The 16,747-nt window shown below is 41.9% G+C and overlaps 1 protein-coding gene across 2 annotated transcripts; it reads left to right on the plus strand.

Moving 5' to 3' along the window:
- Positions 1–855: 855 nt before the first annotated feature.
- On the plus strand, positions 856–16,343 carry PGAM5 (PGAM family member 5, mitochondrial serine/threonine protein phosphatase). Of its 2 annotated transcripts, none has more exons than XM_081840808.1 (6): positions 856–1,348; positions 6,981–7,159; positions 8,392–8,517; positions 10,166–10,254; positions 10,907–11,040; positions 15,010–16,343. In XM_081840808.1, the coding sequence occupies exons 1-6, from the start codon at positions 1,065–1,067 to the stop codon at positions 15,158–15,160; spliced, it is 963 nt and encodes a 320-aa protein (XP_081696934.1). In that variant the 5' UTR covers positions 856–1,064; the 3' UTR covers positions 15,161–16,343. The 2 variants fall into 2 exon arrangements, with proteins under 2 accessions (XP_081696934.1, XP_081696935.1); XM_081840809.1 differs by having other exon boundaries at positions 10,910–11,040.
- The last annotated feature ends 404 nt before the right edge of the window (positions 16,344–16,747 follow it).

A 16,747-nucleotide genomic window follows, 5' to 3' on the forward strand; every position in this document is an offset into this window, starting at 1 on the left:
CCAAATATTCTTCATGTTGTGTGTGCATTGCATGCATTTGAAACGCATGGCGTGGATACGTTAAGTGTGTTTTCAACCTAACCTTGAGAAAAGTCGCCCAGAAAACTCCTGTTAGGAGGGGGAAAGAGCAGATGCAAATACCAAAGCAAGCAAACACGTTGGTATAAATTCTTCGGGAAGTAACTGGACGCTAACTTTTGTTTTTGAACAGTTATTTTTATCTGCGAGCTGCCTCGAGTCCCGTCCGGGGAAAAAGGCGGCGTATAAAAGAAATATATAATTTCAACAACTAGTATTTTCGTGACCCACTCCTAGTCTTTTTCTCACAATTAGATTCATTGGGGAGGGGCTGTTTTTATTCTTTTTCTTTTCTTTTCCTTTTCCTAAAGTGTATATTCAGGTAAAACCGGTATTTACGCTCTCCCCCCACCCCCACCCCATCTTCATTTTGTATGCGCACATCATGTACGCGAGGCGAGGCGTTTGTTTCGTTTCCTTTATTCGATTAAAAATAAAATAAAAAAAAAGATTGGAGAACGGGTAATAGAACAGAATGAAAAAAAGGAAACGCGCAAAAACAAGGGAGGTAAAGAGCGCGTGCGCGAGGAGGTTGGCGGGGCCCCCTTCCCCTCCCCTCCCCTCCTCACCAGTTTCCTTCAGAAACGCTTTTCTCCTCAGGGACGGAGCAATCTTGTCCCACGCCGGGCGCCGTCGACGGCGGCGGGAGTCAGCTTCCCTGCCTGCCTTGCTCCCCTCCCCTCCTCACCAGTTTCCTTCAGAAACGCTTTTCTCCTCAGGGACGGAGCAATCTTGTCCCACGCCGGGCGCCGTCGACGGCGGCGGGAGTCAGCTTCCCTGCCTGCCTTGCCCGCCTCGGCAGGGCGGCGCTGCGAAGGGGGCGTGTGACGCCGCCTGCCGGCTGCTGCCTTTTCCTCCTGCTCCTCCCTCTCCCTCAGTCCGCCTTTCCTTCGCCGCTTATTTAGGCTCGGGCGCCCCTATTCCTCGCGCGCTTTCTTCTTCGTCGCCGCCGCCTGCCTGCCTGCCTCCCTCCCTCAGTTCCTTCCATGGCGTTCAGGCGGGTCGTTGCGGTGGCCGCGGCCGCCGCTTGCGGGTTGGCGGGCGGCTCTGTCTTCTTCTCTGCGGTGCCTCTCGGGAAGCAGCAGCAGCAGCAGCAGGTGGTAGTGGGGAAAAGCTCCGGCGACGCCCCGGTTCCCCTGCCTCCGTCCGCGGCTCCCCCGCCGGGGCTGCTGCTTCTGCCTTCGCCGGCCAACGCAGCCTCCTGCCCCGCCACGGCGCCTGGCTGGCTGGAGAAGCCCAACTGCGGCTATTGGGACGACAACTGGGACAGGTAAAGCGAAGCATCTTCAGGCCTCTGGGCGGGCGGGCGAAAATCCCATTCCCCGCACCCCCCAAAAAAAACACCTCCCCAAGGTAATAGGAGCAGGCCAAGGTGCCGTAAGTTGGCAACCCTTCCAAAGCACAGGAGCACGCCAGGCTGCTCTCTGCTGGCAACCCCTCATCCCACCCCCATGGACTTCGCCATCGTCATATTTTAATCATTCGGTTGCATTCTTATTTATAGAAAGTGCTTTTCCCTTCACCAGAAAAGAAAATGAAAGTGAAAAATGAAACGCCGACTCTTTCGATTGTCCAAAGAGCTGCATCTCCAGACGATTTCGTGGGTTTGAAGTGCAGTGTTTTGCTAAAGTGAGGGGGGGTGGATTTACCCGGCCTTTGCTTTAAGGAGCTGCTGCCTCTTAATTACATGTATTTGAGTGGGGGATAGATCATGTGCTTTGTAATAGGTGTTTTGTGTTGAAAGGTTCTGGTGTTTTAAGACATCGTGATACAGAAATACTTTCATAAATCAGAGTTGGTGGTACAGCTTTGATTGACTTTATCGTCGTCTAGTACAGGGATGTCAGGCCCTTCGTCATGTTAATACAAAATATGACGAGAAATTCCTCTTGGGGATTAAGGGAGAGACTTTTGTGAGTTGAAACTTGAGAACTTAGTCAAAAAGTGGAACATAAATCTGCTGAAATATGGATTCTAAAAAGTCATTTAGTCCATGTGTCCCAAAAAAAGTCAGGTAAATGTCTCCAGGAAGCTGCAAAGCCCAAAGGTAATGCATAACTCCTGGGAATGCTATATGGGAACAAGTAGTTGTGGTTTAAAAGCCATTGTCTAATCCTTGTTGAAAGCCATCTAAGTTCCTCACTACCTCTACATCCTGAAGCAGTGTATTTCATAAATGATGTGTTGTGTAATCTTTATTATGGAGTTCTGGCATAATATAAACAGATGCAGGGACTCTGCCCTGGCACAAATGAAGGCTATGTGGGGGGGGTCTTTGTTTTGTATGAGCTAGGAGTCCAAATAAAAATAACTTGTTTAAATAGAATTTATCCATTTTGAATGGGGCTTAGTTGATGAAACGTGCATGTGAGTAAATGCAATTCTGCAGGAAAGATGTATGTTTTAAGTTAAGTTCCTGAATTTGTTGCAGCGGGCAATCTTCATTGTGGAGAGATGGGAAATGTCTCTCCTAATATAACACAACCATTCCCTTCAGTACCTCTAATAAAAAAGTACAGTTTTAAAAATATCTGCAGCCTAATTAAACAAAAGCACATTCTTAACCCAAACACTTTGAGTAACTTTACTGAATTGCAATCTTAGAATGGATTATCTCCCTGTTTTTCCTGGAGAGTTACACAGTCTATACACACGATCTGTTTCCTACCATATTTGACTCCCTGCTTGCCATTCTTAACATTGATTTTAAGGCCCATATTCTCACTGGGAGAGAATCCCAATCAATTCAGTGACTGCAAAATGTTAAAAATACCTCAAATAACAAACTTGTATTTTTTACAAGCAGGCTTTTCTCCCATCTTTTCAGTGTTCAGTTATGGTTGCACATTCTAATTTGCATTAGCATTTGAGTACAGCACTAAATGGCTGTAGTTTTTCCTTACTAACACCTTGAGTGACAAGAGGTAAATGTGATCCAGTGTATTTATTGCCAAACATTTATTCCATTGTATCTGGATGCTCAGGGTGCCCAGAAACCTGATGGTCACTTGTACTCAGCACTTGCTACCCCACCTACCTCTGTCCAGCAAGCAGTTTTATATTTTCAACTATTTCTGCCACAGGTCAAGATTCATCCCTAGTTGTGGCTTGTATTGGCTCGGAGGGCTTCTTACACAGCTTTTAACTACAGGCAGTGCTGAAATGCACATGTATGTTACTGTGAATATGTGATTTAGACTTCTTGTAAATCTTGTGAGATGTGGTTGCTGAACTTATATCTGAGAACCACACTTGTACTTCTTGCCACTTCCCGATGTTCACCTTAAGAAATGTTGAGAAACTTAATAGGAGAAGTTGCATTCAATCTGCCAAGTTTATGAAAGCTTAATGTGAACAAACTCTAATGGATGTCTGCTCTTGAACTGGTATTTATGCTTCACCCTTGTTTGCTGAAGCGCAGCTGTGCCTGGGGTGGAAAATGAAAATTGAGGAGTATACCTAGCAATTTTCAGCAGGATGTGGATTCATTCTCTTAATATCCAAGGAGATTTAAATTGGTGATGAGTCAAAATTATGAATTCAGCACTCATTGTTAATAAACTCGACTCTTTACCATGCCACAACAATGCAAATATAATTCCACACTTAACATATTTAGGTGGTTATGTTGACTCCTGGCAGTTTAGGAGAGTCTTCTACACCGGTATTGGATGTGAAAGGACATTTTAATAATTGGGGTTAGAGAACCTTTAGAGAATCTCAAAATAACATAAAGTTTCCTGATGAGATCGGGTATAAATCTATTAAATAATATACAGTGGTACCTCAGGTTACAGACGCTTCAGGTTACAGACTCCGCTAACCCATAAATAGTACCTCAGGTTAAGAATTTTGCTTCAGGATGAGAACAGAAATTGTGCAGTGGCTGCACTGCGGGAGCGGGAGGCCCCATTAGCTAACGTGGTACCTCAGGTTAAGAACAGTTTCAGGTTAAGACTGGGCCTTCAGAATGGATGAAGTTCTTAACCTGAGGTACCACTGGAACAAATTAAGTTACTAACCCAAGGTACCACTGTATCTGCTTGCACTCTGACATGCTTTTGAACTGCTAGGTTGGCAGGAGCTGGGACCAAGCAATGGGAGCTTACCCCGTCATGGGGATTCGAACCGCCGACCTTCTGATCGGCAAGCCCAAGGCTCAGTGGTTTACACCACAGTGCCATCCACGTCCCACGGGGCTGATGGTAGATGTAGTCTAAAACATCTGGAGAGTAGGGAAGGGAAGGTTGAGCTAGAGGGAAGTGCTAAGCTTATACTTTTATTTAATTCCTTCCCAGATGGTTCTATCTCTGGTTTAATAACACTAAATCTGAGCAAAAGTCCTCCCACCTCCTAATTTTATAATGGCTTGGCACCACTACACATTGCAGATGTGTGCACAAATAAATGAGAGGCTTATTACGGATATGTCATTTGGTGACATCTGTTCAAACTTGGCTTATTCCCTTCTATGGCACAACACTGCAGTTTCTCAACTGTACCCACCATGGGAAAAACCATTTTTCTGTCTCACTTCAAAGTCTATATTATCTAGCTTTTCTTCAAAATCGTTCTGAGAGCAGTGAATAGGTAAACTCGGAACAGGTGCACAATCATGTGTCAGCTCATATGCTAGAATTGTAAACTTAAAATTTTGCCTTGCTAGCATGTTTCAATTTTTAGCACATTTAACTTTTATGCTGTGAACCGCCCTGTGATCTTCAGATGAAGGATGGCATACAAATGTAATATATAAGTAATATATATATAATAAATATTCTTTGGGTCCCCAAGGACTTTACAGAGAAGTTCCTTGGATCGGTGTGATAGCAATGAACAATTAGTTATATTGCTTGCCAGGTCAATATTTTTCATTTTAAAACTTCAAGTTTTCTTAATTTTGTTAATATTTTTTTTAAAAATTAGAGTTCATCAAAATTAATTAGCCGGGCAATCGTCCATCTAATTCAATATTGTCAACACTGATAGGCAGCAACTCTTCAGGGTTTCAGGCTTGGACCTCCCTCCCCCCACACTATACTGGGGATTGAACCTGGGACCTCCTATATCCTTTTCTGCTGAGCTATGGCCCTTCTCCAAAGCTGTGAAGGCCATACATATCTCTCTTCTGTTCTGTATCTCATACCTCTTATCTCATGGTTCTGCATAAACTGTTAAGTACTAAGATAACTTCTGGGTGTGAATGGGACATAAGACTATCTGTAAATAAACTAAAGGAAAATATGTGGGGTGGGTACAGTTCTGGCTTGTTTCTAACATCCAGACTTCGGAATTGCATTAAGTGGTGCATGTATTTGCAGTTGTGCTAGTGGTATTGTGGAAACTAAGTTGTTCCTATTGTAGCAGCTTCATCAAGTAGCATTTACAATTTCTTCCCTTAAAAAAAAATCTGATTCAAACTGGGTCAAACTAAATTGGGTTAGTTTCTTAAGCACCAAATCGGGGTCTGAATCAAATCTAGTGGTTGGTGCACACCCCTACAAAGTATGTGAGAAGAGAAATACTTGGTGCTGCTATATTGCTGTTGTGAAATGTATTAATAGCATAAACATCATCAAAAAGATGTATCAATATTTAATGTGTTCTGTGTGATAGGGCTGTTTTATATATACTTTCTTTTGTGCTAGTCCACTTTGTCTTCCAGAAGTTAAAATAACTCTTTGACTCTTCTATAATATTCCAAAACTTTAAAAAACCACATTTGAGTACATAAGCTGATATTTATTTCCAAGAATTTCCCCTTTCATTGCTAAAAGCTGAGACAGCTGTGAGAAATCAGAACAGAAGGAAAAGAATGGGGAAATGTTCCAGATGGATGATTGGAAAACCTACAATCTTGTACCCTGTTGGCAGAAAAGATCCAAAGATATTGGCTGAACTGGTGCATTAATGGACCAGTGAAAATACAGTGATTAATAATTTCAGACACTGGAATGAAACTGAGCAACTCCAAATGGCTGCTTCAGAAGATGAGTCTTGGTATAGGGCTGGTTCATGTACTAGTGCAGTGGTTCCCAAACCCCTCCCCACCACAGATCACTTAAAAATTGCTTAGGATCTTGGCAGACCACTTAATAAATTATTTGCCTGCTATAGTAGTTGTAGTGCACTGTACTTAGATGCTGTATGTATTTTTACGCACGCATTGCAGACTCATGCCTCAGTTCTTTGGTATGTCTAAAAGTGTTTCTTTGGGCACCAGTCATACCTCTAAATCTCTCATTGCACTAGACTCCCGAAGCTTTGCATTGCTGCCTTTTCTTTCTGGCTTCACAAACTGCACCCAAACTGCCTTTCTCAATGGGTAGAAATGAGACATTATTGAGATGTTGAACTTCTTAATGAGGGATTGCCTGGGGGATATAAAGTGAGCATTGTTACAGTGGTACCTCTGTACCAAACACTTCTGGTTATGAACGCTTCAGGTTATGAGCTCCACTAACCCGGAAGTAGCTGCTCCTGGTTGCGAACTTTGCCCCAGGATGCGAATGGAAATTGTGCACCAGAGGCAGGCCCCATTAGCGAAAGCGCGCCTCAGGATTAGAACGGTTTCAGCTTAAGAATGGACCTCCCGAACAAATTAAGTTCATAACCAGAGGTACCACTGTAAATCTGGTTGATTTTGTCAAGCGAACACGTTGCACTGAAAAGGATGTTGTTGGGTCACTTCATTTGCATGTCCAGTTATCTTATTACAGGAGTATCTTAACATAGAGCTCTATGTATGTTGTTGGACTCCCCAATTCCCACTGGCCCCAGCCAGCATGACCAATGGTCAGGAATTATGGGCATTGTAGTCAGACATCTGGTGAGCACTATGTTGGCTACCTCTGCCCCATCATTTATTGATACAGAAATATAAACTTCAAAATGATTTTCAGGAGAGAACCACTGGCTCTTATGAACTTGAAAAAGAAAAATGAAGAGACTGGGGAAGAGGAGGACTCATCTCGTCTAGCCCACTACAAAGCAAAAGCTACCAGACACATATTCCTCATACGCCATTCTCAGTACAACACAGATGGGAACAGTGATAAAGAGAGAATTCTAACCAAGCTTGGTACGTATGACTGGCCTTTTCATACCTCAGAGCTGGGGGAGAAAGCAAACTTGCCAGTTTATTTACTGATTTGATTGCCTCTCGTTAAAATGGGGGTAGGGAAACTATTCAGTCACCCTTAGTACTTCCTGGCAGAGACCAGAGTGTTGTTCTTAACAGGTAGATTATTTACATTGTGAATTGGCATTTAGGCATTACAAACTTTTGTTGGTCAGCTGTGTAAATAGATAATTGCAGTAGCTGTGTCATTTCATCCCCAAGTCTGTTGCCCAGCCTCTTCTGCCCCCAGTGCCTTCTCTGCAATGCTGGAAGAGCAATATTTGGCCTAGTTTGCTGTTGCAGTAAGGAGCACAGCTGGACACATTATTTCTTCCCCTCTTCTCCAACATGACTGGCTTTTCTGATGCACAGGAAAACTTTATATTGCAGCATTTCTCTGTAGGTTCACTTGGCCTTGCCTATTAATCAAATCACTAAGTCTAGTGGTTTTCAAATCCCTCTTTCTCTTGCTTCTCATCCCTTTGCTCTTATTTGCTCATTGCCTGTACTTGACTACCCTAATCCATGTGAAGCTTTCCTACTCTTTGAGAAGACCCCACCCTTGCTGATTGGTATGCTTTGAACTGCCTCCCAGAATACCTGTATGTTGCCCCACCCCCTGCTTCTTCAAATCTTTCAAAGCCCTCCTTTTCCATATAGTCTTTGGCTCAGCACCCTAGTTCCCATCTCCTAGCAACTATTCCTGTCGCCAAGGCTATGCATATGTAACTGAAACAAATGCATATATTTTCTTTACACTTGCCTACGCTACCCTTCCCTTCTACTTATTTATCCTCTGTTGAATTTTAGATTATAATTTTGTACTGCTATAAAGCATTGTACATATATATCGTACATATATATTTTATAATATATTTATATATACATATATATAAAACAATATTATTAAATAGTTCTACAAACAATGCAACCTTCTTCCTGATTAAACAAACCCTTGATTAGCAAGGAGGCCCCATTTGGAATTCTACTTGTACTTCCACATACTCAAAAATTCATTGTATCTGTTTGGCTGAAGATACAAGTTGAAAGAACAGCAGTGGCAATAACTGTTTGTGTATCATTGTGCTGGGACAAAAGGTCTACATAATGTAGAAATCTTATTTTACACACACACACACCCCGAATGTGTTAAAAGAGACACATTGCAATTTATACGTCGCCTTAATTTTTAGGTCGTGAACAAGCTGAGTTGACAGGGCAAAGGCTTGCAAGCTTGGGACTGAAATTTGATAAAATTGTCCATTCTTCTATGACCAGAGCAACTGAAACAACCAACATCATCAGCAAGCATCTTCCTGGTGAGTGAATTCTCTTGTTGTATCAGGAAACATAATTTGTTCTAAATAGACAGTGTGGCTTTCATAAGCACAGAGTGGGCCATGCAGACTAAGCTGGGTGCATTCTTGAATCAAAGCATTGACATATGGTGCCTGATTAAGTCCTTGCATAGGCATTTTAGATGGGGAATTTTAGTTGGAATTGGGCTTTTTTTTTGTTCCTAAGTTTTATGTCTTCAGTCTGCCTTTATGTCATTAAAAAAACAAAACACTACATTTGTGTGTTACGTGAATTGTTTGCCTGCCCTGGAATATTCTGATGAAGGCCTGTTAAATGTTTTTGATAAACATCTCCCATGTATTCCTAATATATTTACTGTTTATTAATTTTAATTGTGTGAGAACCAATATTGACTGCAAAGTGGGAAAGAACACATAGTGATATGTTTAAGAGAACATTAGTACATAGAATCATAGAATTGTATTGTACTGTTGGAAGGGACCACAAGGGTCATCTAGTGCAATCATGCAATGCAGGAATCTTTTGCTCAACATGGGGCTTGAACACACGGCCCTGAAATTAAGTCTTGCGCTCTACCGACTAAACTACCAAGGTGTTGCTGCAGAGGTTTGCCCAAATTCTTTCCTCTATGTTAGTGGTGGGGAACCACTCTGATCCCCCATGTCTGGATGTTCTGAGATAAGAGCGCAGGTGCACTGGGTTACCATAGCAACAGAGCAAGCTCAAGTGTATGACTTGCTGAGTTGTTCACCCTACCATTGGTTCAGGAGATATGCCTACGAGTAGAGACAGGTATAATAGTAACTGGGGCATTGCTTTCATTATGTGACATCTTGTCTGGTCCTGTTCTGATGTTGTGACTATCCTGATATTGTTCTGTTTGCTGTCAGGGTCTGACTGAATCTGTGAGAGTTGGGGGAAGAGGTTGTGGGTTTTACACAGCAGCATTAGCTAGCATGGTGATATATCTTTACGTCAAGGACCAGAAGAAATGTACATAGTAGGTAGTAGCGCTTAGCTTTGTCTTGTGTCTGGAGACAATAAACTCTTTGTTACTTTGAACTGAATGGGAGGAGTTTTTCCCTTATCTTGGAATTCTAGAAGAAACTGGTTGCTGGAAGCAGGAAATCTCTTAAGACTCTGCTGACTACATGATATGACATTCCTTAAGGCAGATCCCTATCCAGATGAAGGTGATCTTATCAACTTTTGAAATTTCAGATCCCTATCCAGATGAAGGTGATCTTATCAACTTTTGAAATTTCAGGTCTCATTTGCTTTTGCAATGTTGACTGCCAGCTCATTTCTTACTTGTTTGCAATACACTGTTAAACAAATGCAGATAGGTTGAGCTGTGAACTACCAACTGACTTCCACAAGTCAGCAACAAGACCCTTTCTCTTAATCTCTGTCTCTGACACAATGCACGTTACTTGTACAAGGAGTACATTCTAGCACAAACCCTTCAGGCCATGCACTATTCTTCCTTGCTTGTCATAACACGAGTTTACAACCAGGGTATTAAAAGATTTGCAGCACCTTTGATATGCTAACTTACTTTGTATAGATGCAGATCTAGAGTTTAATGTCAGAGATGGCCCTGGAGACAAGGCTCTGAAATGCATGTCTTCATTTTTCTTCCCCCAGGGGTGAAGAAATCAAGCACTGACCTTCTGCGTGAAGGAGCTCCAATTGAACCAAATCCTCCTAGTTCCCACTGGAAGCCAGAAGCTGTGGTAAGATTTTTGTATAAGCAATTGCCTTAATGTTGTGTAATCTTTGGCTTTACTTATAGCAATGTAGACCAGTTTCCTCAGGTTTCTTCTGTCTGCTAATCCACCCAAAGTGGCACATGCTGATTAACAGAATATTTTATTAAACAAGAATATTTTCATCCAACAGCAAAAGGAATTAACATTTCAATATATCACTAGAGAGAGAACTTTAAAGAATGGGAGCCACAGCAGCAAGGTCCTACCTTTTTTCTTTAATCATTCTGAACTCGGTGAATGAGGAAACACAGAACAAAGCCCAGCTTAATGACCTAATAAACAGGATGATGCACAGTTAGTAGCACCTCCTATAAGTTATCCATTGCCCAGGTGGCGTAGAGTTTAAAAGGCACGACCCAGCACACTGAGTTTGGTCCAGAAGAGGTATGTTCTGTGCAGTCCATTTCTATTGATAAGATGGACTACAGATGGTGGAGAAAAATAGCCTTCAGTAGGGCAGTAATCACAGCAGGTTATTGAGGTTGGATAATGACCTCTGTATCTTGATCAGAAATGTCAAAATCCTTTTCTGTAGCCAACACTAATGGTAAGTTAAAGATGAAAAGCTTGTGCATGTTTAAATATATACATCAATAACCAATTATCTGCTTTTTAGCAGTATTACGAAGATGGGGCTCGGATTGAAGCTGCCTTCCGAAACTACATTCATAGGGCTGATGTAAAGCAGGAAGAGGATAGCTATGAAATCTACGTCTGTCATGCTAATGTTATTCGTTACATAGTTTGCAGGTAACTATGGCATTGAAACAAACTGGTGGGTATGGGAAACCTTCTGATTGGCTCTTCATGACCAAAACAATAATGTGCTAACCCTTAACTTAAGCAATCAAATGCATTTAGCGGCTCTGAGTTATTTGGAGAGGGTGTGTGCACAGTAAAATGAACAGCTGTCCAGAGAGCATATGACTGCCAGATTAACTTGAAGCTTTGCTCTAATCTCTATTTTTGAGTAGGGGATTATAAAACAAATAAACCTTCCATACGAAACGTATTATGAAATTTAGAAATGGAAAAATGAGAATGCAGCTTATCTATTGCTCTGCTTGCAGAACCTCCAAATCCTGGACCAAAGTTTGGGTTAGCAAAACAAATTATTACTTAAATCCAAAGTAACTGTCTAGCAGGTATTCTGCCCCTGAGCTGTGAAACTGGATTTCCCTTCTTGCATCAAATAAATGTTCTGAGAGATGTACAGTTGTCCCTCATGTTACATCCTGCTCAACTCTACCATTTTTGGTTGCATCTTCTAAGACAGTGTAACCTTGGTTTCTTTGAACTGTGCTGAAGACCTGTTTGGGTTGAAAGAGATGCTGAATTCAGTTAAGTGCTTCTGTTTTGGAAGTGCAGAATGAGAACAGAGCATACAGGCTTAAGCATCCATAACTAAAGAGCACTTAGCCTGCACTGGATACTTAGACTTTTAGTGCTGAAGTTTGAGCTGTCTAATCAATTACAGTCGTACCTTGGTTTTCGAACAGAATGCGTTCCGGAAGTCTTTTCGACTTCCGAAATGTTAAGAAACCAAGGCACGGTTTCCGATTGGCTGCAGGGGCGTCCTGCAGCCAATCGGAAGCCATGCCGTAAGTTTGGCTTCCAAGGCAAAGTTCGCAAACTGGAACACCTACTTCCGGGTTTGCGGCGTTCGAGTTCCAAGTTGTTCGTGAACTAAGCTGTTCGAAAACCAAGGTATGACTGTACCATCCAAACTCACGATGTTTAGGTGCCTACTGAGGAAATTTCTGTTTAAGGATTTGACCCAGGTTGTGACTCAGTTATGAGTGGAATACCAATATTTTATATCTGAAAAGGTAGTTTTGCTGCTTTTTCTCGTAGGGATGACTTCATTGTTTTTAGAGCTTGTTGAATTTATTTTTAGAGATTATGTTTTTATCTTGTACACCACCTTGATGGCTTTATGCTGTGAAGCAATTAATTACCTATTCACAGGTTCCATTGGGGGTGGTGTGTTCTCAGAATGAGTTTGCTATCCAGGAGGAGTTGTTGAAAATGTGTGCAGTGGTAGTTTTCTGGGAGGCTTAAACATTTCTGGGAGACATGGAGCCCAGTATGCCATCCATATATTAGACGAATTGAACATTATGAGCTCAGAAAGTTGAGTGTGTTTAGAGTTGCTTTGTTTGTGTAGGCAAGAAACATTAGGTAGGAATAGCTAGTCTGAGATCAAATATTCCATCACAGCTCAGCTGTTTTGAGCTGGATTATCGTGTTGCAAGCCTCATACACCTATCTGCATTTGTTTAACAGTGTATTGCAAACAAGTAAGAAATGAGCTGGCAGTCAACATTGCAAAAGCAAATGAGACCTGAAATTTCAAAAGTTGATAAGATCACCTTCATCTGGATAGGGATCTGCCTTAAGGAATGTCATATCATGTAGTCCAAGCCTGATAAGAGGCTGACCCTGTTCCTAGAACCTTCCACATTGAAATGTGACTATTGCCACATAGAGAGGTTAAAAGCCTTCTTAGTTGCATATTAAAACCTAGGGTGTCTGCTGACCTTTTGCTAGATTATAACCTCCATAACAACCTCTTGTGTAGCTTCCCTTTAATATTTAATATCCTGTCTATATTAGTACACATCTGTTACATTACATTTCTAATAAGGGTGACATGTGTGCTTGCGCTGGCTAACTAGATTAACAGTGCAAGTCATAATGAGTAGTTTATGTGTGAACCATATTTCAGTGTGTGTAGAAACAGATGGTACGTTAAGCTCTTTGTATGGTTTCAGAGTTGTATTGATGTCTTTCTGCTGAACTTCTAACTATCAAGCTATGCCAGCAAATGTTCATTTTTTTGAAAGAGTGATTTGTACTTGAAACCATTGTAGTAACTGACTCTTGCAAAAGATGGACACGGTTGTTGGACTGGAGGCAAGGTGGTTGAGTATTACACTAACTTAAAAGAACAGTTTAGTTTCTGGGACTACTGTTCAACTTAATGTATCTCTTTGGAATTCGGGTCAAAGGAAAGATCATGCAGGTCTGCCTCTTTCCTCAAAATTGGGCACACTCATTTAAGTATTTATAGCCTGTACTCCTTGAAGCAATGAACCTTTTTTCTCCCCCACTCCTACATTTCACCGTTCATACAATCCCAAATGTTTGTTTTAATTTTGAAATTTAACAAATGTTATATGGGCACAATGAAATCCCATGTTTTACATTTCGGAAATTACATATTGGTCTATGGTGGGACTTTTCTCCTGTGCACATAACACCTCTCTCTTTTGATATTGTTTTCCATAAGAAAGCTTGCTGACTACATTGTAACTTTGTTTGTCCTAACGTTTCACCTTGTCAGTGTTTTTTTAAATAAATGTAATGGACGCAGACTTTACCATTGTGTTATAAAAAGACTAGATAACTTTAAATCTTCATTCGTCTGGCCTTTCACTGCAAAATCACAAATTATCTCCCCAGAGTATATTTTTCTTCCACGTTTACAATTAACAGGCAAAATAGCTTAGCCCGTCTTCTTACTGTGTGTGCTAGGTATTTTCTTGAATGTATTGGGCCTCTAAATCCAAGTAGGATTTTATTAATTGCTGGAAACCACAGGACGGGAGAGTTTTTGTGCTCAGATCCTGCTTGCTGGCTTCCCATAGGCATCTGGTTGGCCACTGTGAGAACAGGACACTGGTCTAGGTGGGCCATTGGCCTGATCTAGCAGACTCTTATGTTCTTACGCTATCTCTGAGATCAGTTCCACTGATGCTCATAGTGATTTGTTATTTCCATTGGCTGTCTCTTCTTCCTACCTGGAAGTGATAATCTTTTGCAAGAGCCAAAAGGTCCTTTTGCTTGGAATAAATTTGCCTTATGAATTGGGGTTGAGTCACTAGATGGTGAGGGTGGGTGATAGGTAAGCTGGCTTCACCTCTTTGTGTGATGCCTCTGGAAATCTATCTGTGGATTTGCTGGGTGAAGTTTAAAATCCCTCAGTAAGCCTAAAAATGAAAAATATCAAGTTGGCCCTGGCTGCTGATTAGGAAGCCCCTCATAGCCACTGGGAGCCTCAGGTTGAAGTTGGGACCCTTGATACTGAAGTGCAGTTCAGTGGATGGCCTTACGCTTTGGATGGCCTTGTGCTCTGTACTGTAGAATCCAGCCTCTTACAGGAATCTCATTCCCACTTAAAGTACCTGCAACTTGCAAAGTGCTATGGTGAATTGTAGGAATGTTAATCAGTTTTGGATAACTCCTGAGGCAAAGCAAGGTTCCCTGGAGGGAATTTTCAGCTTGTTAAAAGTAAGGTGGGATCTGTACAAGGCAGCACATGTTGTAGCAGGGACGTCAGCAAGTTAGCCATCAAAAGCAAGCGGCAGGCAGATGTTTGCCGAAAGTGAAAGTAGTATCTCTAAGCTTACTGTAATGCCAAGTGTGTGGGGTGGAAGCAAGAGGGCAGGAGGACTCCATTGTGACTGAGACTTCAGGTATGTAATCAGAAGGATTTTACTGAGCTTGCAATGTCATTTATTTCTGTTAAAAAAAACCAACCAAAACAACACCTTTTTTATTTCTCAGTTGCAAAGGGTAGGAGTGTTTCTGTTCTGAATTTGCTATCGTGTACATATTGCAGCTGAAATGCTAATGTGTCCTATGCAAAAAGAACAGTGAAAAGAAGCACAACTCATTTGAAAATGTTGAAGTAACTGCTTTCCTTATCTTTTTCAGAGCTTTACAATTTCCTCCCGAAGGTTGGCTTCGGATATCCCTCAACAATGGCAGCATCACCCACCTGGTCATCCGCCCTAGTGGCAAAGTGGCGCTTCGATTGCTCGGTGACACAGGCTTTATGCCTCCTGAGAAAATCACACGCAGCTGAGTGGACCTTTTCTGGCACCGCTGGTGCCGTTGTGGTGTACAAGGTTATGGCTTGGTAGGAAATTGCATTTCACAGTGTACTCAGTGAATGCCTACTCTTTCTCCCACTTCATTTATCTGTAAATAGAAGGGCTGTTCAGCATTGCTGTGTTCATGGTGCATTTGGCACATTCCACAAAGTACTTCTGCAGTACAGTCTCCTACACCATTAAAATGAATGGAGACTTTACAGCAGTACTTAATGAATGAACCTAAAACCAGAGAATCTACATACTTAACTCATGTGAGGGTGCCACTTGCCTGGCTGCAACAAGAAATGTTCCCAGGCTTCTTACCAAAGCATATTGCTATGTGTAGAGATGATTTCCCCCTCTCTTCTGTGGAAAAGAGGATACAGAAATACCACAGGATTAGAAAGCAATTCTTTGCATTGGTAATCGGCAAAATTATTTTTGCTAAATCAGCAAAGAGTTGGGGGTAGAGCGGTTTCAGCAACTACAGTTGTGGCTGAGTTTTCATAACTTAATAATTTAGCTCCCTTACATGTCTGTGTTACTTTAGAGCAAAGGCTGGAAACTGAAAATGTGCAAAAGGCATGTATTAGAGGGTGTCCCCTGGCTATACACACCTGTTGGTGGGAACAAGAGTAGACTATGATGCTGTAATGGCTGCTTGAACCGCCCTTCTCACGATGGTATCCAAGGTGAAGAGAGACTATCTAAAAGGAGACTGGACTTGATTCTTTTCTTCTTGCCCTTCAATATCACATACGATTGTTCTCATATGAAAATGAGTGTTCTCCTTTGCTTTACAAATGCCCCTCTCACACGATTAGTGTAAAAGTCTGAATTGAACCACTCCTCAAGGCCTGGACTTATTAACAGTAGTTATGGTTACATGTCATTTGTCATTATTCCCATTGAGGCAAAGCACACCTGGGGACACGGGTGCTAAACTAAATTTAGAAGTGAGCCTCATCCTTACCATCCCCAAGAGTATAGCCTGCACTATTTCTTCAGCATGCTTATTTGTCTTATTTTATAATGTATCAAAACTACTTTTTGAAATGGAATCTGCTGTTGGTGAAATGCTACCTGGAAAAAGGTGGTGGTCTGTCTTTCAATCAATGCAAACAAAGTTATCTTTGTAAAATATCTGCAAATATAGTTTTTTATTAACTTTCATGAGGCTTCCTTGATATCAAGAGTTGCTAATAGCAGTGGTTATTTTCTCTTCAGGTAAATAATGCTCGAACAATTGACCTCTTAGCATTTATGGGCTGGTTTTTAGTCTGTTTATGGTGCTGTAGGTACATGATTTTGCTAATGGAGTAAGTTCTAAGTGTGTGGGGAAGATCTGAAGGGGTGAAACTCATGAGCTAGTGCCAAGCCCTGAATTTAGAGTCCCTTTCAGTGCAGCTGTGGGAACGGGAAGCGGTCACAGCACTGATGGAGCATACCCAAGGGGAGCTACATGGCAATCTTCCCACAGGCGTGGCAGTGTGGAGCCCCTTCCCTACCCACAGGGATCCTTGCACACCCCCAGCCCCATGGCTGGCGCTGCCCGGCTGCATGGATCCTCTTGTCCT

The sequence above is a fragment of the Podarcis erhardii genome (genome assembly GCF_964252035.2).
Source record: "Podarcis erhardii genome assembly, chromosome: 15".
Taxonomy (NCBI): domain Eukaryota; kingdom Metazoa; phylum Chordata; class Lepidosauria; order Squamata; family Lacertidae; genus Podarcis; species Podarcis erhardii.